The 25094-nt window shown below is 47.0% G+C and overlaps 1 protein-coding gene across 4 annotated transcripts in view; it reads right to left on the reverse strand.

The window, feature by feature from the left end:
* The window catches only part of TSPOAP1 (TSPO associated protein 1), a 49105-nt gene extending 24349 nt beyond the window's left edge, over positions 1–24756 (reverse strand). For 3 of the 4 annotated variants that reach the window (XM_041484922.1, XM_041484921.1, XM_041484923.1), the window contains exons 1-9: positions 16144–16263; positions 15649–15753; positions 14876–14926; positions 8683–8866; positions 8162–8382; positions 5922–6031; positions 3999–4108; positions 1802–2617; positions 1151–1302 (exon numbers count right to left, since the gene is read on the reverse strand). In XM_041484922.1, coding sequence (XP_041340856.1) covers positions 1151–1302; positions 1802–2617; positions 3999–4108; positions 5922–6031; positions 8162–8382; positions 8683–8866; positions 14876–14926; positions 15649–15750 — 1746 coding nt within the window. In that variant the 5' untranslated portion in view covers positions 15751–15753; positions 16144–16263. Of the gene's footprint in view, positions 1–1150; positions 1303–1801; positions 2618–3998; positions 4109–5921; positions 6032–8161; positions 8383–8682; positions 8867–14875; positions 14927–15648; positions 15754–16143; positions 16267–16963; positions 17054–17729; positions 17814–18641; positions 18750–20993; positions 21249–24579 lie in introns of those variants that run through there. The other variant, XM_041484924.1, reaches the window with a different exon arrangement.
* Between the last annotated feature and the right edge of the window lie 338 nt (positions 24757–25094).

Below are 25094 nucleotides of genomic sequence, written 5' to 3' on the forward strand. Positions count from 1 at the left end.
CCTGTGAAGAGGTGAAAAGCATTTCCACAACAAAAAGAGCAATTATCCAACACAGCATCATTCTGTTTTGCATTGTGCTCCTCAAACAACATCATGTGTGCACAAGACCACAGGACATTTTCCACACAGAATGTCTGGTTTGGATGTTCTGTATCAGTAACGGTACTGAACAAACAGAACCCTGGGGTGTTTGTATGCTAAAATGATGGAATGGTTTGGGTTGGAAGGGACCTTAAATACCATCTCATTCCAGCCCCGCCACAGGCAGGGACACCTTCCACTTGGAGCACCCCAGGTTGCTCCAAGCCCCATCCAACCTGGCCTTGGATACTGCCAGGGATCCTGGGGTAGCCACAGCTTCTCTGGGCAGTATGTGCCTGGGCCTCATTACCCTCACAGGGAACCATTTCTTCCCAATATCCCACCTAAGCCTAACTTCTGGCAGTGGGAAGCCATTCCCTGTGTCCTGTCCCTCCTTCCCTTGCCCCCAGTCCCTCTCCAGCTCTCTGGAAGCCCCTTTAGGCCCTGGAACAAGCTCTGAGATCGCCCTGGAGCCCTCTTCTCCAGGTGAACACCCTCTGCTCTCTCAGCCTGGCTTCAGAGCAGAGGGCCTCCAGCCCTTGAAGCATCTCCACGGCCTCCTCTGACTCACTCCAGCAGCTCCACATCCCTCTGATGTTGGGGGCCCCAGAGCTGGAGGCAGCTCTGCAAGTGGGGTCTCACCTAAGCATGGCAGAGGGGCAGATTCCCCCCCTACTCTTCTGCCCACACTGTGGGGATGCCAACTTTATGCTGGATCACTACACCTCACTCCTCACATTCGAGAGAAAGCCCCGGTGGTGGCTGTGTACTTGTCTCTGTGCTCTGTCCACACCCTCGGGACTAATTGTTTGCCAAAGGCCGGTGCCTGGGCTGGGGAGGCTGTTTTGCTGCTGGAGGGTCCTGCTCCAGGAGCACCTCCAAAATCTGGATAGATGTCTTTTGTAGTGTGCATCACACAGCCCATGCAATGTCTCTTCTCTGATGTTGCTCCTTTCCAGGCCAAGGACTGCCACTGCCTCTTCAGGACACCTTCCTGGATCCAGCCTTCCTTCTCTTAAGGACTTCATGCTCCCCCTGCAGCAGCCCCAGCCCCCTGCACAGCCAGTACCTTCTGTCCATCCGCATACACGGCATATCCAGTGACCCGCACCCCGTTGGAAGATCCCTCAGCATCAATGGTGACAGGTAACCAGCTGATAACCAGGATACCTGGAGAGGGACCAGCTTCTACCTGGACATCCAAAGGAGCATCAGGTGTGCCTGTGAGAGACCAAACACAATTTCCTCTTGCTTATCTGGCTACAGCATAAAGCTCAACCCTGGTTAGAACCAAAGAGCAAATTCCCAACCAGACTTGCCCCTGCAGAACTGAACAACAGCCAGGCCAGTACTGGGAAACGTCAGACAGAACCAGAGAAAATAAGGTGCTCTTGTTCTGTGAAAGCTTTAATGCACAGAAAGCAGAACTTTGCAAAAGTAGCTGAGGCCAAGATGCAGCAATCCTTGGAGCAAAGTCATGGTAAACCATCTCTTCCCTGCCCAACCAGCTGCTCCAACCAGCACAGAGGATGTCTTCTCAGAGCAAATGAAAGAAAAAGGGCTAATCAAATTTTAAAATAAAGTAAGAAAATCATTAAGACAAAACAGTGCAGCACCTCAGGCTTTGGGGACCTAATCAACCTTGCTTCCCTTTGCCCTACGGCTTCCCAGCAAAGAGCCAGCTAAGCACAGCCTCTCCATGTGCAGAGGCCTGCAGTACCTGCTAGAGGGGTAGTGAAGTGTATCACAGCTGAGTCCTGCTCCTGCCCCTTGGGCACCTCTTCCCAAGGAGTTTTCATGGGCCGTGCCTCCAGCTTGGCCACATACTGCGTGCTGGGCTGCAGGTTGCGGAAGGTGTACCAGTACACGCCCGGCTTGGTCACATCACACTCCTGCCCATTGAGATACACCCCATGGCTGTAGTTGCTGTTGCAGGGAAGCCACGTGACCTCTGCTGACGTGGCCGTGACGCTTCTGACTTTCAGCATCGTTGGTGCCATGCCAAAATCCTGCCCCACAAAGAAAGTGCAGCGCAGTTTGTCAGAGCTACCGTGCTCCGTCACTGTCTGCACGGACACGCGGTAAGCCCTGCTGTGTAAATCCAGCTTTTCTATCACTGCTTTGGTCTGAAGGCCACTCTTCACGTTCTGACGTAGCTCTTCATCCACATAGATGTTGTAGCTTTGTATGTCTGGGCAGCCAGCTGGCAAAAGAGGTGGTTCCCAGCCTACAACTATGCTTCTGGCAAGCTGCTTGATAAGAGTCAGTTTTCTTGGGTAAGGCACTGCTGTGTGACTAACGGGTTCCTCCTGGTCTCCTTCTGCTCTGCTGGCCAATGGACTGATGCTAGTCTCTTCAATGGAAAACTCACTCTTATCTCCACTGCTGGTGCTTGCACTGACCAAACTTTTCTCCTGGTATGAGCTATGGGTGAGATCATTCAGCTCCGGAGGCAGAAACATCATGAGGTCATCATCTGAAACTCGCTCAACAAAATTGGAGGGGACCAGCCCTCGCCGGCCATCCATCAGCTCCCCTAAACGAAAAACAGGACACCTGTTACCACTACTCCTGCCATTGAGCCTTCCAACTCAGCTGTCAGGACTATGGGACAACATCTTTGCCAGGGTACAACTGCTCTGCAGTCAGGAGTGGAAAATATCTCAGGGAGGTTATTCCTGGCAATGTTTCCTGACTTCCTAGGGCTTCCCTTGTTAGGTCCCAAAGGACACATTCACACATTTCAAAGCCAACTAAGCAGAAAGTTGGGTTGTGTAACTAGCTAAAGGTTTTCTCCTTCTTCATTATCCCATTCTTCCTCATCACAGCTCTTTCACTAACTTTTTTAGCCTTCCCAAACTACGCAGCTGGATGATTTTACAACTTCTCCCAGCCATACAATTTAGGGTTTGCAGTACTTCCTCAAAAAAGTCCATCTTCCCAGCTCTGTATTTAGCTCTGGCCTTCCTTTTAGCTCCCTTCTTTCTTAACTTAACTCCTGTACTAAAGGTGTCCCAAAAAGACTTGTGGGGATAACAGATACACAGCACTTGGTCTGTGCAGACCCATCAAACCACGGATGAGCAGCACACAGGGACTGCACTGCCTTCTCCCTTCCAAACTCTATCTACAGCAAATCAACTGAAAGCAGGGAAAGCAGAAAAGGTTAGTAAGGAATAATCTTTTTAAACAATAAACAAACAAATAAATTATAAGCTTGGGAACAGAAAGAAAGAAAAATGAGGCAGAGCAGTCACAGAGCAAGCAGTGCAACACACATGCATTTGTCTCAGCTCTTGCAAAGCACCTCAGGAAATCAGGAATTTATCACCCCTTAAGCAAGTGGCTCCACAAAAAAAACCTCAGCACAAATTTGCAGCCCACAAATCTTGGTTTCGATTCCATCCACCTTTTAGTCAACCAGGATCATGTTTGCAAAGGGACCAAAACAGCAACACTGCATGACACCAGCAAGGGTCACAACTGTAGTCTGGGTTGATTATTGTATCCCCTCTTTGCCAAAAGAGCACAAGGCAATCCATCACCTGCTGCAGTCCCTGGCTCACTACAGGCACTGGAAAGAGGGAAACAGCACATCTGCAAAAGGGGCTGAACTTGTTCTTCTCCATGGTAGGGGAGGAACCATATGGGAGTTGAAGCCATTGGGGATGAAATGTGGAACTTGCTGAAAGCAGTGGCAAATTTCCACTGAAATCACTAGACAAGGATTTTCATAGCTTAATTTTTCCATAACATAAATAAAGCCATTACCAACAGGATCTGCTCATCCTTCTAACAAACTAACTTTGGGCAGAAACCCTTTACCTTTACCTTGAGGGTAAATTTCTCTCTCATTTTCTGGAGAGAAATCAACTTGCCACAGCAGTTCAGTCACATTTCATTTTACTACAACACACCTTCAAAAAAGCCATCTTCATCCATGTCTCCATAGATGTAAATATATTCTCCAGCAGTCAGTGGAAGCTCTGCCTCTGGATTTTCATTAGGTCCATCAAAAGGATTGTAGCTGAAATATTTACAATTGGAAGACTTAATTTGCATAGGAACCTTCCCAGCAACACATTACAGCTGTGATGCTGATAAGCTTTCAATTCACTGGGAACGCATCCACTTTAGCAAGCAGCAAATTCCATAGACAAAGGTCAAGACTGTAGTTTACGTATAAAAATATTTAATAATAGGTAATTTCTGAGGAGCAGAACAGATGTCTTGTGACATCCAAAGGAACAGGGATATAAGGATGCTGAAGGGACTGGAGCACCTCTCTGAGGACAGGCTGAGCGAGCTGGGCCGATTCAGCCTGGAGAAAAGTCAACAGAAAGGGGATTTTATCAATGCACAGGTATATTTAGGGTGGATGTCAAGAGGAGGAGGCCAGATGCTTTCCACTGGTGCCCAGTAACAGGACAAGGGGCAGTGGGCACAAACAAGCAGGAAATTCCACCAGAACCTGAGGAAAAACTTCTTTGAGGTTGAGCAAACATTGGAAGAGGCTGTACAGAGACGTTGTAGTGTCTCCTCCTGCTCTAACCCTGCATTTTAAACAGCACTCCAAAAACTTCACCGACAAGAAAATTAGAAATACATTGGTGATATGGCTTGGACTCCAGGCAGTTCTAACCTGCCTACCCAGGGATACTCAAACTAATCAGAGGGTCTCATTTCACAGGAAAACGCCTCATGAAAAACCTTTATCTTTACAAACACCTACTGCCAATTCCTGCTCTTTACCACTTAAAAGGGATTTCATTGTGCCAAAGCAATGTTTACCTCTCTGATCTGACAGAGACCTTATGGGTCCAAGACTGACATGAAGACACAGACCACATCTGATGTGCTCCTCACAAGCACAGATTCATCCCTGTTCTCTTCCTCCCAGTTCCCAACAGAAAAGCTGAAGGACAGGTAGTACACTGAACTGTAGCACCTTGGGCTTGACCATGATGGCTCAGTGAATGGCAACAGTTATCAAAAACACCTGGGTTTATTCTGTGGGAGTTTTTCTGGGTTTGGTTTTTTATTTTGGTCCTTTAAAAATTACAGCCAGAGGCATTTTGGCCAAAAATTTCAGAATTCTAAGCTGAAGTTTTCTTAATTGTTGGAATAAGATTTCTTGGAGAAAATTTCTTGCACTTCTGAAAAAAAATAGACAATTCAATGAGTATGTCAGGTTGAACTAATTTTCAACAGAGACCAATATTTAAAGTTTCACACAGTGCTGTTCACGAACAGCTACTGAGCTTAATGTGCTTTTGGTGAGCTAAGCCTGGATTGTGCAGGAAGTAACAGGTCTCAAATCATTCAATCATGGAATGGTTTGAGTTGGAAGGTACCCTAAAGCTCACCTCATTCCACCCCCTGCCATGGCAGGGACACTTTCCACTGTCCCAGGCTACTCCAACCCCATCCAACCTGGCCTTGGACACTGCCACGGTTCCAGGGGCAGCCACGGCTGCTCTGAGCACCCTGTGCCATGACCCTCACAGGGAACAATTCCTTGCCAATATCCTATCCATCCCTGCCCTCTGGCAGTGGGAAGCCATTCCCTTGTCCTGTCACTCCAGGTATTTATCCCCAGTTCCTCTCCAGCTCCCCTGGAGCTCCTTTAGGCACTGGAAAGGTCTCCCCAGAGCCTTCCCGTCTTCAGACTAGACACTCCCAGCTTTCCCAGTGTGAAAATCCCACGGAGAAGTAAGATAAAAGGTCTAACCTATTATTATCCCCCCCTAACAGTGGTGAATCCTAGAGAAGATTGTCAAGTAGGCAACTGTGGATAACGTGTATAACTTCACAGAGCACAAGCAATGAGCACTCAGTACCTGTATCGAGCTAAGAACACCTGGAGCTTTGCAGGGCCTTGGCTGCCTGGCTCTGGCATGAGGGAGATGCTGTCAACATCCAGTTCTTCCATTTCACTTGCAGTGTCCACCTAAAGATGTTAAAGATAAGGAGTAAAAGAATATTCAGAGTGCTTGTACATAGTGAACACATCCTCTAAACTCGTGGCTGGTGTCAGTCTGGCTCCTGGGCTAAGGACCATCTCTAAGAATGACTTTTTAGGTGAGGAAGTAGTAGTAAGAGGCAACAGCCTCAGACTGGCGCTTCAGAGCTTCCAGTCAGACATCAGCAAAAACTCCTTGCCCAGGTGGGTGATACAGCCTTGGGAACAGTTCCCAGAGCTAGGGGGATCTCCATTCTTGAAGAACCTGTAGCCTGAGCTCAGCAAAGCCATGGCCACACTGATTTAAAGCTGGTGACAGTCCCACTGGGGCAGGAGATTTGACTAGAGGCTCTGGAAATCTCTTCTACCCTACACATCCACAGTTCAGTATGCTGGTTTCTTGCTACCTCTAAATGGTAGCTGTGCCTGTATGCAACAGAAATGTCAACCTGAAAAAAGGAGCTCTGTTGGATGCTGGGGTCTTTACCTGCTTCTGTCCTCTCCAACAAAATTTTCTGTAGGATGTCTATTACTTCAGAGAGAGCTTTGACCGGAACTTTTGGTTTTAGCTGACTCTGCTAACAGCACATGCTGAATGAAAGTCAGGGCAGGAAGCCCCCATTCCTGTCACAACCTCTCCCTTTCTAGCCAGCAGCTCCTTCTGCACTTCCTAAGCTGAAGGCTGCACCTTCAGGGCATTTGGTGCCTACTGGCAAAGCACCTTTGAGAAATTTCTCTCAGCTGTTTTGATCCCAGTGAAATGTTGGGATTTTACATCCAGTGGCAATGGATTGTGTAAGGCAACCCTTCTGGAGGCAACGCACTCCCTGGGGTTTATGTGAACTTGTGCCAATGAACCAACTCAAGTTGCCTTTTTAAAGCAGACCTCAAGGCAAATGTATTTTTGATGAAGACCCATTGCAAACACCAGAACACAAAGTATTTTTTTTAATACATGAAGAGCCAATCTGGGGAAGAGTTCAGAGCATCTTTTCAAGGTACTTCACTTCTTGTAATACAATCCTACCCCATTTTTGCCCTTGGAGAACAAAAATCTGTAACACCCAAATGAAGGGGCTTAGCCTGTAATGTTCCCACAGTTATGTACTGTGGAAGCCAATGGCTTCTTTTCCAAGGGTCCCACGCTGATCTCTGCAGGCATCTGTCTCACCAGGGGGGCAGGGTGGCTTCCGAGCTTTTTCTTGAACTAAAAAGTAGGCTTTTTTCCTGCTATAGAATTGCTAACAGTTCCATACCTGTTCCTCCCCAGGTGTGACCTTCACTTTGTCTCTGAACATGGCACTTCCCTGAGCTCTTACACAGTGGGAGGCTCCGCCTGGCACTGGAGCAGCCCTTTGTGTGACTGTCCTGACCTGGGCACCTCAGCACTTCAGTGGCTTTAGTGCTCAGGAAACCCCAAAAGAGCAAAAGGTGCCCCTCAGGCCACTACACCCAGCCCTGCTCACAGCACTTCTCTGCCCTGAAGCCTGTCCCCTCAAGTGATACATAGAAGAGAGCATCAATCCCTGCTCAAGTGAACCCCACACCACCACAAAAGTGTTCCTGGGGAGAAGAAGCAACAACCATTGAGGACATCTTGGTGACACAAACATGCAAAGCCTGTTAGCTCCATCGCTCTTAGCACAAACTTGGCATCTTCTCATGGTTTCTTTGACCAAGTAATATCTTAGTAATTAAAAACACCACACAAGAAGTTTGAGTTCCTCATTCACAGCTCAAGGCAAAAAATAGTCTGGACACAGTTTCTCCCCATGGTAAAAATTCTAGTTTGTAGCCTTTATGTGTCTTAGTGGCAGCTGAGGTGCCACAAGGAAGCTTAGCAAGAGCTACCTCACACATCCCATCCCACTCCTCCAGGCTCCCAGGTACTGTCTATCCAGTTGTTTCCTTCATGGAACACAGCTATATGTTCAAATGAGCATTACAGACATGGCAGCCGAAGTAATTTCAGTATTTTCCTACATTTTTTCTCTTGTTTATTCCATTTTCTTCAGGCAGCCAGAAGGGAATGAATGTAACTTTACTGGTGCTCTCAGCAATGCATTTATTCCCCTCTGACTGAAAAGCACAGGCAGCAGAGGGGACTCCCATACTGACCTCTGGAGTTGGGCAGGATTTTGGGCTGTTCTGGATGGATTCAGATTTTGAAGAGCTGGACTGAGACTCCCCTTTCTTGGATTGTTTCTGAGCACTGGTGGGAGCAGCTGGGGAGCCCACGGTGGTGTTCGACCCCCGCTGCGACAGCTCCAGCTCGTCACTCCCTTCATTGTGAACCTTCTTTGTGTTCTGATGGGGGAGCAACCCAGGAACAGCTGACTCTGCAATAAAATCAGCTGCCCATTAGTTACAGCCACAGGCAGGACACAGGATCAGCAACAAGCATCCCAGGGAGCAGCCCAAGTCTCTACAAACATGCCTCATTCAACAGACCGGACACCTGAGCTCTCCCTGGCCACAGAAATGCCGACTTCTCTTTACAAAATGAACCAAAAGTATTTACAATAGGGAGAGAGATGCCAAAATTACACTGAACATTTGCATTAACTCCTTTAGCCCTTTTCATTTACATAAATATCAACCCATTTGTCAAAGCCCTCTCAGGCATGTCCAGTAATTACCCTTCTCCCAGCGGGGCTGTGGGGCGGAGCTGCACAGAGCAAGGGGCAGCTCCGAAGTCACCAGAGTGGAGGTGAGAAGGTCGATTTTCCCTGTTTGAAGCCGGAATTGTTGGAGTTCCTGTGACAGGAGGCTGAATTGCTCTGTTTGACTGCGACACTGCTCTTCCAGATCCTTCACCCTGGCCTGCCAGGAGAGAACAAGGTTAGGAACAAACCCCTGACGAAACACTGAGGTTCCAAACAGGATTTGCCTTTGCTGCATCTTTTCCCAGACTCCATGGAGCTAAAGGATGCTTTTAGGAACAGTCATTGGAAACTAGCAGCCTCACACCTCTACTTATCTTAGAAAAGCTGAGCCTCATCATCTCTGAGGAAGCTGGCTACAAACTCCATTAGGACTTATCCCTAAAATTCTGGGTTTGAACTTCAATATCCTCTCTCAGCCCTGCACAAGACCAGATGAGATAGGTCAGAGACAAATAAGCCTTACAAAGATTCAAAAGGCTTTGGATGGTTTTTGGAGCATTAAAATCATGTCCCCAAAAGGAATTGCTCTCCCAGTTTTGCCCATCACTCCAGAGGCCCCAGCAAGCTCCCAAAACCTTAATCTGACCTCCCCACCGTTCCAGGCGGGACTGCCAACTGTCCCTCTGGACCTTGGCACTAGGAAGGGCAGAGAGCACATGGGCCCATGTTGCAGAACTCTCCCTTGATGTGGGAAGCGCACACACTTTTCCTCCTGGTCCTACAGGGATGATTTAATCCAGGCAAACGCATGCTGAGGACAAGAAAGCTACACCTCAGCAAGATGAGGTGCCAAGGAGCCTTGGGAAACACTATGGAGAGGGAAAGACACATTCCTGCTAGAGAACCATTTGTATTTTCCCATATTCTCTTTTTACCATCTCTAGAACTTCCCCTTACAAAACACTGCTGATTCCTGGCTGTCTTTACACATCCCCACATTCCCCCAGGTTGCAGGCAGATCAATTCCCAGGTGATTGCAACTGCTCCTTTCCCTCCTCTCACTGTTTCTTGTAGGTAATATGCACCAAAACAGATGACTGCACTGCACTCTTCACAATTTTCCATTCTACCAAATGTATTTGAAGTGTTTTTTCTCCTTCCAACTCAAAAAATAAATGATGCCTTGAAATATTATGTGAGACAGAAAGACTGAGATTTTAAGCAGCTCTAAAAATAACATTTCTGACCTGGAAAAAGCTCTCTCTGTGGTCTCAGAATAACACAAAACCTTTGTAGCCACTCCCTAAAGATTTAGGAGGGTCATGCATTTTTATTTGACTGTGACATATCTGTTTTAGGTATTTCAGTTTATTACTTGTTCCCTGCACAAGTCCAAAGGTGCTCTCATGCTCTAAGGAAAGCCTGCTGAAGTCCCTTAAGTTTGGCAAGAACTATCTCTGAACTGAATTCAGATGCCAGGACCAACTCCCAGAAGTGTCTGTGCTATTCACTTGCTCAGAGTCAACTCCTTGTTTACTAAGTCACAGCGCACAAGATTCCTCTGCCAATATGAGTGTTGGATTTACTTACAGTTTGGATTTTTCACATAAAGACTTCTCCCCTACAACATTACATCTCAACAGAGAAAAGATACCCTCAACAGTAAGAACAGTTGCACTGGATCAAAGGAGGGCTTCCTCAAGTCCACCATTCATCCCTGATCACACCTTGGGACAGAGCCTACAACAACAGACAGGTTCAGAATGACTGCAGGACCAGAAGGAGATTTCCTGTCTTCTCTGGAGACATGAGCCAGCAGATGCATCTGGATATTGTGTTTAATAGCATCATAATAGTACCTTGTCCTGTAAATTCATAAACCACAGTTTAAATCCACTTACACTGGCGGCCAAGCCAATAACCTGGATAATTTACAGTTTAATTCTCAGACACCGAATTAGTCAAGTGTTTTTTCAATCTGTTATTCCAAACAACATACAAACATGCCTTAAGTACTACTGCCACATCATACACAAGGTGTGCTTCTAGCAGCTACTTTGTAGGGGACCGCAGACAGCTGGGAAGCAGCAGGTTTCCAGGGCAGTGCTGGGAGGTAGGAGGATAAGGAAGATGAGGCCCAAGGATGTGGCCAGGAGGTTCAGGGAACCAGCAGGAAACAAGCTCCAGACACAGAGAAGACTTCTGTGTCTGTGCCCAACCCAAAATGGGGAGAAAGAGGAGTCTCCCACAACAGGGACTGAACTTCCAGAAGAGGCTGCAAGAGCAGGAGCAGAGCTTGGTGGGGTCAGTTTAATCACCAACTCAGGAACTGATTCTCTACACCCACCAATACCACCTCAGCCCCATCCTCTAAGACACTCTCATTCATGGCTGGTCTGTTCCACTTCTACAGCTCATGCTCTCCTTTCAGATGTCCCTTGCTCCCCTTCTCCCTATCTTCTGCTATGTACTTTTCAGATCAGAGAATCTCCATTTTGCTAGAAGGGAATTCCACAGGTGTGCAGTCCAAGCTCTTGCTAAAAGCAGGGCTGATGCCAAAGGAATTGAAGAACATCCATAACTCCACATCAGTGGGGTGCAACTTCTACAGGATGTGAGCATACCCCAATAAAATCCTTTCTTGAGAATTCCCACCACTTTGCTGCTTTTTTGACCAACATGTGGCTGACTTTTTTTTTTTTTTTTTTTTTTTTTAATCCCCTACCTCCAACCCTGTACCTCCTGTGCCAGCAGGGAATTCTGAGCCCACCACTGGGCATGTTTAGCCTCTGCTCTCTCTTCTCCACGTGTCTTTGCACAGCCAATGCCACCTGCATTTTATCTCCCCATTCCTCCTGAGATCTCTGCCAGATTGGAAGGTTTTAAAGATGTTTTCTAACAGCTACAAACCCTAGCACTTATATACCAGCCTTCTTTCTAAACATGTGAACAGGTCACCTAGCACAGCTCCCAAGCTGGAACTTCATTAGTTACCACCTCTTCTGGGAAAACTATTATCCACAATCTCAGCTTCCCATCTTCCACTCAGTTACAAAGCCAGCAGGACCCATCATCTCCACAACACTCACTTGCAATGTTGTCACCACTGCTTTTGGGGTTTGAAGGAAACACTTCACTCTTGGACTGCAAAGACACTTAAATGTGGAAAAGGAGCACAGTTGGAAAATTCTAAAAATCTGGAAGTGCCAAAAAAAGTAAGCTCCTAATTCTAATTGGTCAAGAAAGCAAGGCACTTAAAGACAAATGCAGCTGCTCCATCAAACTCATAGCAGGAGCTCCCTTAATTACACTTTATTTCTTGGCAGTAACACTCTTGCAATCTTTTCCAGAGTATATTAAAACAAGAATATCAAGCAACTGTCAAAGTCAGAACAGAGGGAAAAACATCCTGTTTGACAGCATTAGAGCAGTACCTGCATGCAATCCAAAGTACTCTGGGAGCAAGAAGAAAAGCAAAAAGAGATATCAAACCACATCAGCAGTTACACTACAACACTCTGCCAAAGCTAATCCAACCCTCAGTCTGAATGAAATTGTTTTCTCACCAAATTACAGTGTCTGCCTTGTTCCATACTGAGATTCCCACCTCATTCCCAGAAGCATCTGCTTGCCAAACAAAAGCTAAATCCTACACACCAAATGCATGAATAAGATAACCAGGCACATTTTGAGGGCCTCCAAATCCCAGTGTGCTTTGAGATAAATGACAATATACTTAGAGTGGCTGCTAAATTTCAAGCCCCCTTTTCCCAGCACATTGCACCCACTCAAAAATGAATGGAATAGACATTTTGTGTTCAGATCTTTCCCCAGGTCTGAGATCATGGAGTTCTGGGAATCAAAGCACAGCTCAGAGCCTGGCTGTGACAGGCTCTTAAGCAGCTGACTGCCTGCTTGGTCCTGCATCCTGCTCCTAAGTCAGGGAAAGCAAGCAAAGTTGAGCTCTGGCCCCCTCATTTCCCAACAGAACTGGATTCCTGGAAGCAGGCTGTCTCCTTTTGTATCTATGCAGTGCCAAAGGCAGTTGAAATCTTGCCTCATGTATTTTGGAACCACTGAACTCCCTCATTCCCATGACCTTAACCCTCAAGCTTTTGTTCCTAAGCTGAGAGGGTGCTTCTATCCATGGCATTTCTGCACACACCCCATTGCATACTCTCCTCACCCCTGGCAGTGACAGGGGTGAGTTGTCTCAGAACTACAGAACACCTAAGGCTGAAGGAGATCACCTGGAACACTGGGATCACCTGATTCAAAGCCCTCAGCTCAGAGCAGGGCTGGCTGTCGAGAGCTCTGTCCAGTTCTGAACATCTCCAGGGAGAGAGACTCCACTTATGGCAATCATGGGACAGAACTCTTCAAATAGGAAAATGGACTACACTCATTCTTGATTTATATCACATTAAAAAGCAATTCAAGCACGTGTGAAAATGACAATACATAGCAAAGGCATCTCAAACCCCCAAATTATGCCATACACTGATGTTCTGGAATGACTATGATTATAATTAAGTAATTTAAATGACTGTTGCTCTGCACTAAACTGGCTTTTAATGACAGTTCCTCTTTCTTTGCTCTACTTTATAAAATTCAGGGTCAGGTTGAATCAGGCTCTGAGAAACCTGGTCTAGTGGAAGGCATCCCTGCCTACAGCAGGAGGTAGAACTGGATGAACTTCAAGGTCCCTTCCAACCCAAACCATTTGATAATTCCGTGATCTCTGTACCAGTAACATGAAAGCAAGAATATTTAACTGGTAAGGCCCTTGCAGAAGAACATTACCTTCAAACGCAGAACAAGAGGACTGTCTCTTTCTTCCTTTGCACAGGGAGATGTCTAGTTTCAACCTAAGTAGCTTCTCCAACCCTTCATTGAGTTAGTTCAGAAAACTTTTGGCAAACATCATAGAATCATCAAATCCCAGAATGACTTGGACTGGAAGGGACCTTAAAGCTAATCTTTATTCCATGGGCAGGGACACTTTTCACTAGACCAGACTGTTCCAATGGCCTTGAAATAGAAGCACAACAACCCTTCCTCTAAAGGCTGCTCAGAACCCAGCTAAACACCAGGTCATGTAGAGCAGCACCTGTATCATCCCATCTCTGCAGCCAAATGTTGAAAGAGGTCCCCAAAGGAGTGTGGCAAGGGCACAAGATATAATGTCACAACACTCACCCAACCTGCAACATTTCAATCCTGTTCAGCAGGAGCCCAGCACTCTTGGGCTCTACTGGCCAGGCCCCATCCAAAGCTGGTGCTATTTGCAGTCATGGAGCAATCTCCATCAAGGACACTTCCCATCTGCATCGACAGTCCCAGGCTCCCAAAAAGCCACAGAGCTGCACAGCAGTGGGCACAGGGAGTTCACTCTGACAGCCCTGACTGTTTGTCACCACTGGAGAGAGGAGCACGGCCCCAAGAGATCCTACTGTCTGGGGGCACAGCAAGACAACCTGCTCATCTCAGATATTTCAGTGCTCAGAAAACCTCTGAGAGAGCAGAAGATGCTCCCCTTGCCACCACACTCAGCCCAACCCTCTGGCAGTCACTAAATTGTCACATCAAGTTCCAGGGTTTGGCACTGTGCCTTTGCAGCTCCAGGAATCCAATGTTTTCTCCAGTATCACCCTGACAGACAGTGAGCTGATGCCAATCAACCCCAAAGCAGTGCTCAGCACATCTGCCAGGCTGCACTGGTACACTGTCAGCCACCAGCCAAAGCACATTCCCTATGTGCAAGTCAGAGCAAATGGAACAAGGCAGCTACCTCAAGCTTCACCACTCCTTATGCTCAGGTTTTCCTGCTTTTTACCTAATAAACTTTTCTTATTTTTCCCTAATAAAACAAATAGAGCACACATATACACGAGAAATTTTAAATCCCACGGATACAAGTATTCTACCTTCACATGATGCTGGAAAATGGAACAGGCAGATCTGAGTTTGATTACTAAATGCACCCCTAAAAGAGTTTTTGGGCATGATCTGAATGAAGTAACCTATCTAATGACTGAGCAGGCTAGGATGTAATTCCCTGAACTTTGACCCAAATATTACTTTCACTGCAGCAACATGTTGCATCTGATCAAGGCACTACAGCATTTTGCAGAAGAACCAACAAGACCCAGGGCATCCAAACTGATACTATAAATAAAAGGTACCAAATCTGGAGCCACTAATCCCTCATTTCTTTCTATCTTACCTCTAGAAGCTGTACTGCTCCCTCATGTTCCCTTCTTGCCTCTGCCTGTGCCTAAGGAAAAATAAGGAACGGAGTAAATCAGAAAGCAGCCAACCTGAGTTCACTTCTACTGTCATCCTACTGTGGTAGTCCATTGTAGACTAGAGCACGGGTCTGGTGAAGAGCAGCTGAGGGAGCTGGGAAAGGGGCTCAGCCTGGAGAAAACAAGGCTCAGGGGGGACCTCCTGACTCTGCACAACTCCCTGACAGCAGCAGACAGCTGGAGGGGCAGCTGGGCTCTGCTCATAGGGAGCAAGGGACAGGACAAGGGGAAATGGCATCAAGCTGTGCCAGGGCAGGGTCAGGTTGAATACTGAGAAAATTTTTTCACAGTCCCTGGCACAGGCTGCCCAGTGCACTGGTGAACTGCAGCAGTTTAACAGCTGTGTAGATATGGCTCTTGGGGACATGGGTCAGTAGTTGCCATCCAGTGCTGGGGGAACGGATGGATTCGATCTTGGAGGGCTTTTCCATACTGAATGATTCCATGATTTTATGATTTAAATCACTATACAGTCCGGAAACATCTCTGGGCTCTGGACATACAGCAGTGAGAGGTCAGAACTGACATTCATAAGCAAAGCCCTTCACTTTGCTCAGGTAACAGAATTCACCTGGACTCAGACACTCTTACCCTGTAAATTCACATCTACCTCCCCCATGCACACCTCCAAAGTAAACAAAGTGCAGGAGTCCATTCAGAGAGGAAAATGTCCCTGTCACACACCACATACCTGCTGCAACCGCCGGACCTCCTCCTGCTTCTCCTGCAGGACTAGCAACGCTTCCTTGTGCTCCACTTCCAGCTGCTGCCTCCGCTCAGCCACATTTCTCATGTGCTGCAGGAGAAGGCACACACAGCTGAAGGGTGACTACTGAAACTCTGCCCTATGTTCTACCAATGGCCATAAAGCCAAACCAGGGCCTGTATTTCATGTCATCATTGCACAAAGAAAAAAATTCCCATCACAAGGCAGAGCAACATTGTCAGAGAAAATCTTCAAATCAGTGATGGCCACCTTATCTCCCACCCAAATCCCTGAAGCAGCCTTTCCAAAGCACCTCTGTCCACTTTGGAAAGCCATGTTCCAGGATCCTGCACAAGCAGAATTCCCAGTGAAAGCACAGAGACAAAAGAATGGTCAGAAAAGGCAAACAGACAACCTGTGCCATTCAAAGGAAGCAGTAGGTGTTTGGACAGTCCATCCAGCCATGTGGACCCTACTGACCTTCAGCACCTGCTCTAGATTCTCCAGCTTGGTTTGGAGTCCTTGATTCGTCTGAATTACTGAATCCCGTTCCTTAGTCACTAAAACAACCTGCAGTTTCAGGTCAGCATTCTCAGATTCAACCTGAAAAGAAAGGATTTTCAGTGAGCACAAGCAGCCATAGGTGTTCCTTGTAAAAACAACAAAGACCAGTTTATTTCTGGGCTTTCTGCTGGCAATGATACCAAAATCAGGAACCTCCTCTGCCTCAGGTTTTCACTTAAATATAGGAGCATTTGTATCAGGCCTCAATGTGTAACAATTTATTTGCACACTGCTTCTCTCCCTAGATTCATCTCCCCTCCTCTTTTGCAGAGAGGAAGAGACTGGGATAGGAACCGGCTACATAATGAAGAGATAAAAAAAAACAAGCACAAGGTCTATAAGCATTTTTAATCCTACATTGTAGGATTAAACACAGAGAACAGGACAGAAAATTCAGTAGCCTGCTGAAATCATCTTTGCCTCCTTCACCGACCACAAGGAATTTTTGGTTCCGGGGTGCGCTATGGCTTGACGTCTACCAGCAACGCAAGCAAAGACAAACATTTCCACTTACAGCAGTTATTAAATATGTAGGAAGCCTTATGCATGGTGGCAAATTGACACATGGGACTGACAAATGACTTTCTAACTCTTGTGCATTAGATTTGTCCAGAGAAGAAGCTAGAAACAGAAGCCCACAACCATTACTGAGCTGGAAACTTAAAAACAGCATCTTCTTCACAGCAGAGTTTTGCAGAAGCCAATGCTGCCAACCTGACAAAGACACTGCTTTTACCTGTCCTGCCCACCCAGCCTTCTCATTCAGCTGCAAGTTCTCTTCAGCCAGTCGTGCATTTTCATTCTGCACCTCCTGCAGCTGGATCTCCTGTCCAGAAAGAGCAGGAATTACACCAAGGCCCTCTGACTAACCCCCCAGACTATCCTGCAGAGCAGCTCCATTGCTCCTGTTTCCTGATGGTGCAGGAGGCTGGTGGGATGCTGCTAGAGGTCTGGGAAGCACAAGTGAGCAGCACTGCTCAAAGAGAATCCAGGGCCGGACGACGGCCTTGTCCTGTAAATTCATAATGACCTTTAAGGTCTCTTCCAACCCAAACCAGTCTTTGATCTCTTGAGCAAAGCAAAGCAGAAACAGAAGGGAGAAATCCATATGTTCTGGTACGAGCTGCAAAACTTCCCTGGAATTAAACAGGACTTCAGCCAACAAAAATCACAAGAAAAAGACAGTGGGAAGGTGTTATTATCATTTCAATACCTGTCTGGAGTGCCTGTGAAAATCGTTAAGTATTTCCCCAAATTAGCAAAGGCCATGGAATTTCATCCAGTGATTTGTGTAGCTGTATTCAGCCCATAGGTAGTGGAAAGACTAAATAAACAATCCCAGCCTTAAGGGCTGGAGCCCCAAATTTGTGTCACTGTTCAAATGAACAGAAACACTGGTGATTCCTTATCAACATGAACTGAAGAGAATCCAAGAGAGGCACACAACAACTTAGCTCCTCTTCTCTCATTACGCTTGTAAAGTAGGCAACAAGAACACTTACTAGTTCTTTGCATCTTTTATGCTTTTTCCTCACTTCATGCTCAAGGTTTTCACATTTTTTGCGCTTTTTCTTCAGTTCAACTTCCTGCACAAAACAACAAGAAGTAGATCAGGAAGCCCACACTCTTACAAAAAATATGAAATTCAAGCCCAGCCTCTCAGACCCAGTGCTTCATTAGTTATTTTTATTTTCTTATGAAAATCTCTTTGTGACAAAATTAAACAATGTAGAAACCAAGGGAAATTTTTCCGAAAGTTAGGGGAAAAAAAAAAAACAAAAAAAAGAAGCAACTATTCCTCTCTTCCCCAAGCCTTCTGTCTGGAAATAATCCTGCTCCCACATACATGGACTGTTCCTATTTATACGGAACAGCAGAGAGGACAAGGTGTGGGGGACAAAACAACAGACTTTCTGTATAAAATTTTCATCTTTAAACACCAGCTGTGCTATTTTAGCTCCTTTTCTAATTCCAGTGACACTAACAGAGCACAGACATCCTCTTGATCTGCAGCTACTCACTACCCTTCAGATTGACAGGAGCTACTAAACCTCCCTGTGCACGGTCTCAACTGCTGCAATAATTCACAAGGGACACATTCCTCATCCACATCTGTCCCCATTTAAAATAAGCCTAAACCAAACACAGCACAGAACCTACTGACATGTTTCCCTCTCATATGAGTGTGACTTATTCCCCTGCCAGCCCCGCACCTGGACCTGCCACCCAGCAACACTCTGCATGCAGATGGCCTGTGTTTTTCTACCAATTCCCCAAGCTTCCCACTTTTGCAGGGCAGCTGCACGTAAAAAGACTTTAGTCCCCAAAATCTCTACCTGGACTGCACATATGAAACCCCCAACAAAAATAAGGAAGTAGCACACTCCTTCCCCCAAACCAGGTTCACAACTCACCAGCTGCTGTATCTTTTTGCCGCTCTCCTGGTTTGTTACTGCATTTTTGGGAGGAAAATTTTCATGTCCTTCAAAGACAGGTCCCAGTGGTTGCACACCTGGTTCCACCTGAAAGCAGAAGAGATGCCAAAGAGCTCAGGGACATCCTGAGACTATAGAAAACACTAAGGGAAGAGGGACCTTCCTGGCAGTACCACCCAGGAGAGCAGCGCTACACAGGGAACTCCTGATCTCTGAGCTGCACCACTTGACATGGAGAAAGCTGGACACCTCGCCAGGGATCTCTGTGCTGGGAATCTCCTGGAGCCCAGTGCCAACCAGCCCAGCTTGACTGAAGCATCTCCGAGGAACAGTGGGCTCCAGGAAGGTCTCAGAGCCAAGCTGCCATTTGTGCCTCACCTAACGACTCAATGCGAGGCAGCAGCAACACCTTCCATGGCCCTCCCCAAAGCGACACAGAGGGGATTAGGGAGAACACAGCTCACAAAGGGTAGAAATAAGTGAAGATGTCAGAATCTAAGGGCTGGGAAGAGCAGACAAACACTACCAACAAATGCAGCACCCCACCTCTGCTGGTATCTGGGAAGGGCTAAAATGGCAGCAGTGCCATGGCTTTTGTGCACCACCAAACCAGATGAAAGGAGACACTTTCTATATACATTTGTTCGCAAGTTTCTAACAAAATGCCTTTTCATTGGGGTCACAGACAAACACACATTAATCCTCTGAATTTTTGTTCTCGGCTGATACTTGACTTGACACTGCCCAGAATAAGCCCTGACTGCAGGGCAAGGACTGAAACACACAGAAGAAAAAGGGTCTTGATAAGGTTTTAAACATTAACTGTGAAGTTATTTTTGATAAACAGATGTTAGGGACAGATCTTTAAGATCATCAAAGCAAACCTGTACTGTGAGGAAGCAGCAGGACTTTATGAATCCATCTCAGCCTTAGCCTTAGCTGGCCTCTCCTCAGACATGGGGTTCCACATTTCACTCTCAACACCTTCAGTGCTGAGGGATCCATGGGATGAGGTCTGAGATCCTGTAGAGCCAGCCATTAGGGCAGTGTCTAAGCACTATACCTAGGATGTGATTTTTAACCTATTTTTGTCTTGAAAAACATAGGTTTTATCTGCATCTATATTCATGGTTCTTATGCTGAAAGCCTGAGAGCTCCAGGAGCCCACACTCAAGCCCAGGCTACCAATTATTTCCCATTTTTTGCTAAAAAAAAAAAAAAAAAATCTGAAATCTCCTTCCATGTGAACCTTGTTCCCTATCATCCATGGAATAAGGTTCACTGCAGAATCCAACAGTCTGTGCATCAACCAGCATATGGAAATCTTGGGATCCTCCACCCAAGCCATGTCACCTCAAGAGCCCCAGTGCTTGGAAACATTCAGGTCTGCTGTGAAACCCATACTTATCTGTGGAATAGCCCTGTGGAAATATTGCTGATACTTTTTTGCTTTTCAATCACCTTTCTCATACTAGGTATCAAACTGGTATTTCAGAGAATCACAGAATCACTGAGTTTGGAAAAGACCTCCAAGCTCATCCAGTCAAAAACTGTGCCCAATCCCCACCTTGTCCCCAGCCCAGAGCACTGAGTGCCATGTCCAGCTCTTCCTTGGACTTCTCTGAGGATGGGGACTCCAAACCTCCCCAGGCAGGCCTGCCAAAGTCTGAGCACCCTTTCCGGGAAGAAATTCCTGCTGATTCACCCTGAAATTCCAGAGGTAAGGGCTTCAGGAGAGCTGGAGAGGGACTGGGGACAAGGGATGGAGAGACAGCACACAGGGGAATGGCTTCCCACTGCTAGAGGGCAGAGATACTGGGAAGGAATTCCCTCCTGGAAGGGCTGGGATGCCCCAGCACAGGGTGCCCAGAGAAGCTGTGGCTGCCCCGTCCCAGAAAGCATCCAAAGCCGGGTTGGACAGGAGCAAGCTGAGATAGTGGAAGGTGTCCCTGCCCATGGCAGGCGGTGGAACAAGATGCACTTTTAAGATCCCTCCAATCCAAACCATTCCATGATTCTATAAAGGAAAAAACCTGCTTTCCTTGGCTGAAAATCACAGCACAGGAGCCCTGTGCTAGGGAAAACGAGCAGGACTGAGCTCCTGGCACAGCTCAGCATCCCTGTGCTGGTGTGGGCTGGCAGCAGCACCCACGTCCCTCCTCACCCTGAGACCTGGTGCTGGAATGTGTCCCTTTGGAAACCAGCACTGCACCTATTTGCGGTGGATGTGAACCACAGCCCTCACCTTCTCCAAGTGAAGTTCCCTAAGAACACCAATTAACTGAGTAATTAAATATCCAAACTTTCTGATTGCTGACCCACTTGTCTCACCTCCCTGCGAGCTCTCCCTCCCAGCGCTGGGTCTCCCGAGGCCTCCTTTGGTTGAGGTGCACCTTTAAGGCAGGAATTGGCTGGCCCTGGACGTGCGGCAGCACTGGGCATGGCACTGCCCGAGCTCATTTTGGAGGAACGCAAACACTCCTTGAAATTCTTGAGAGCGATCTGCCTCTGGAGCCGCAGCACCTCTCGCTGGGATTCCCGCAGCAGGCGGTCGAACTCGATGACGTTCAGGCAGCGAGGGTCGTCCTGTGGGAAACCAACCATGGCACCATGGCACTGACAAGCTCCAAAAGGTGGGACATCTCACATTTAACATGCAAACTCCAAAAGAGGAGAGGCTGGGAAAACCTAGGTAGTGTGGCACACGTTCATGACCGATTCCTGGGTCTCCAAAGCCTCAAAACTCACTTTACATCCTTTATGCAAAAACATTATTCCTTGTGAAGATGAAACCCAGACTGTAATGCTCCTACAGCTCTCCCAGCATGATGTGCAGGGCTTTTCCAAGCATGGGCCATCTCATCACATGCCAGCAGGGAGCGTGGCAGGATAATGTCATTTCACAGCCCAGCCAAACCAGAGCTCTCGCTGCTTTCTTTACTCCTTGTTGTGGGTGGTGGCAATCACTTGGCTTTGAGAGGTTGCAGGAATGAAGAACATCTGGGATTTGGTCAGTTCTTTCTCAGAATAATATTTGGTTTCCTAACATTCTTGATTTCTCTCCTCTCAAGACAGTATGTGTGATGGACACCAATATACAGCACAAGGGGTCACTCCCATCCACACACGACCCAAAACCAGCAGCTTTTGAAGGAAACCAGCACAATCTGACTATCACAAAGCTGGGGAGAATAGGTCACCAGCTTGTTTGATTCTTCAAAGGCTTCCAGATTTCAGGAAGCTGAAGAAATACGTACCTGCATGTCCATATGTACAAAATCAAGTTTTCATAACTTTAAAAATCTGCTGCTGGAGGGGACATTGTTCATTCCCCTGGAAAGCTCCTAAGCCAGAGAATTCAAGACATAACTAGTATCCAGGACAAATTTAATCTGCTTCCCTGTTTGCTTCTTTTTTGCCCTAAAAATAGTGTGTGCTTTATAAATACAATTTGTGGAGAGAATCATGGTTACTCTCACACTGCAAGGGGGAAACTGAGGCAGCATTAATGGGAACTGATTATAGATTCAAGAAGTGAGCAGCTGGGCCCCCTCTCTGCCAGCTCCATGTTCAGGCTATCAGGGCAGTAGCTCTTTAAACAAAACTGGCTGGGGCTATGTATAAAATCTCCCTTCCCCCACCACAAAAAGGCAGCTATTCCCAACAGACAGCCTTGGAAGCCTGGGGGAATAATGGAGTAGAAAAAAGCTGAGTACTCCCCACAGTTTCTATTATACCGATCCCCTGCAGCTGTTCCCCCCCAGTCCTCCACTTCCAAGAATCCATGCTGCAAGAAATTGCAGCCTGGATCTAGCTGGAGCCAGGGTTTGGTTGGAAGCAGATCACTGGAGTATGATCTCAGGAAATTATTTTATTCTGTCCTAAGAGCCCTGGCTTTGCAAAGCAAGGCCAATGCATTTGTAGCCCAGGGTGCAGGTTGTGAGTCCTGCTACTGCCAGGGAACTGAGGGGATCCATTTCATAGCTACTGAAAAATTCCTACTGATTTAAATACCCACAATTAAAATTGATTTGGTTACAAACTCTAAGTGTGCACATCATATCTCTGCATAAAACACCCTTCATTGGCATAATGCATTTTGCATGCTGCAGACAGATTAGGGGAATTTGGAATTTTAAGTAGCTGGAAATTAAAATTTAATGAGTGGTTTGCTTGGAAGAGAAATGGGAAAAACAAGATCAGACAGAATGATCTATATTGCTCTCTTTTCTATGGATTCCCTGCTCAGGCATCAATGTCCCGGCTGCTGGTGCCACAGACAGGGTCACCAGGGACAGGGTGGTCACCCAGGTCAGCCAAGGAAGGCAGGGACTGAATTTGTCAGCCCTGGGGGTTTTACCCATGTGCTTTTCCTTGGCCAGGAATGAATCTTGCTCACCCACTTCTGTCACATTCCTTTGCAATCTGTCACACCTGTCCCTAGCAGGTTCAGGTTGCCCAGCACACTCTGCTAGGAAAATCAGAGTGCTTTGGAAAGGGTCTGTTCCCCTTTCTGTGGGGGCCTGAGGTGAGAAATCAAAGGAATGGGAAGGAAACTTCTTGCTGACACTGTAGAGCACAGAAAGACCTGGATAGGTTTGTCCTTTGGTTTAATGCCAGGAAAGATCAATGGGGCAGCTCTGTACAAACACCAAATACACCCCATTGTTCTAATCCTGACTAGATCTACATTAGGGAAAGACTGAGAATCCACCTTCAAACCTGTAGTTAAATTGAACATATGGGGAGGTCAGGGACAAAAATAAAGATATTTTCAGTGAGGAAATATTTGTCACCTAAATACCACGTAAGTAGGACAGGTAGAAGTGCAAGCGTTCAGCTCAGCTGGGGGCAGGGAGGTAGGGTGACACTTGACCACATTTGCATTAGCAAAACAGGGGGAAACCAGCATAGGCCCAAGTGTTACTGAGATCCTTTGGAGATTTGAACTGACCTAAACTGCAAGCATCCAGTCTGGGAATCAAAGATGCAATTTAGATGCCCAGAACAGGTTGCTTTAGTCACCTTGAGTGGGAACCATCTCACCCAGCCCCAGCTGTCTGCAGAGGCTCCTTCCAGAACATTCACAGAGAAGAACTTTGCAGGAGCGACACATCTGACCAGTCCTAGATCTTGGGATGAGCTGAATTACCACTTTATCCCACCATTTATATTGGCATGGCCTGTGCTGGTACTGAGGGAAATGCAGATCACCAGGCCAGGAGCAGACAGCAGCACTGCAGATGGTTTCATGAACACCCAGCCCTACCTGCTGATTTGTAGCTGTCATAATAAACATTTCAGGAGGCACTGAGTTATCCCCAGTCTCATGGTGGCTGTGACTCCTCAGAAAGCTGCAGCTTGAAGCTTGGGATCTAGACTGGTTTTTGGGAATGTGCTTCTCAAAGAAACGCTTTGAAAGGAGGCCCTGCTTCTACATCTTGCTTGCTGCTCAGCCCTTTGAAAAGTCATCCTGTGTCTGTGGCTTCTCAGGGGTTTCCAGGGAAGGAGTTTTAGTCACTGCTAGAAATGGCAGCTCAGATCCATGAACTGATGGAGGGACAAGCAGGGTGTCCCCCAATGCACTCTTCTGGAGAGATATGGACAGTCTGTGCCACACTCTTTCTCTGCCACTCTTTCTTTTACTACATGCATTGTTTTGCTCTTGGTGTTTTCTTCTGTTCATGACCAAAAAATGTTAGTAATAGCAACTTATGTTGATACCTTATATTTCTCTACGCAGTTTTGCAAAACAAGTGTCCCCCAAGTGTCCCCACTCAGCTCACACTTCAAATCCCCTCCCCTGTTTTCAGCCTCCACTTGAGACTAATTCCCCCCTCCACCACTTCCCAGAGCCTGGCTTCCATCACTGCTGTTGTGCTTGTCCCCAGCCCTGATGTCCCATAAAGTGTCTCACCTTCCCTGCCAGAAGTTTAGCCTGCAGTTCCCGGCATTCCTGCTGCAGAGCTTCAATCTGCTTGTCTTTTGCCAGGAGAGCACTGGCTTGCTCTGTCAGGTCCTTGGCACGCTGGCGGGCAAATGCTTTTTTGCACAGTTCCAGGCTGGAGCCCTTCAGAGGCATCGGAGCAGTTACCTACACCAGAGAGGAGTGAGGTGTGTTCATGTGTGATAACAACCACCTCATCACCACTTGGTGTTCAACAACCTCCACCCCATCACCCTCTGGTGCTCCTTAACCACCACCCCATCAGCCAGCACAGGGAGCATTGTCAAAAAATGCAGCCTGGCCCCAAAGGACAGACAAACAGACAGAGGAGAAGGACAGACCTACGGAAAAGTAGAAGAGGAAAGGCTGGATGCAGAAGTGGCTCAAAGAATAGGTGGGAAGTACAAGGTACTCAATAGGTACAGCCAGCACAGGGGCTGCAGGCAGGGCAGAAATGGGGAGGGGAAGGAGAGAAAAACAGGATG

This window comes from Pyrgilauda ruficollis, unplaced genomic scaffold (genome assembly GCF_017590135.1).
Source record: "Pyrgilauda ruficollis isolate IOZ18807 unplaced genomic scaffold, ASM1759013v1 scaffold69, whole genome shotgun sequence".
NCBI classification, from domain to species: Eukaryota; Metazoa; Chordata; class Aves; order Passeriformes; family Passeridae; genus Pyrgilauda; species Pyrgilauda ruficollis.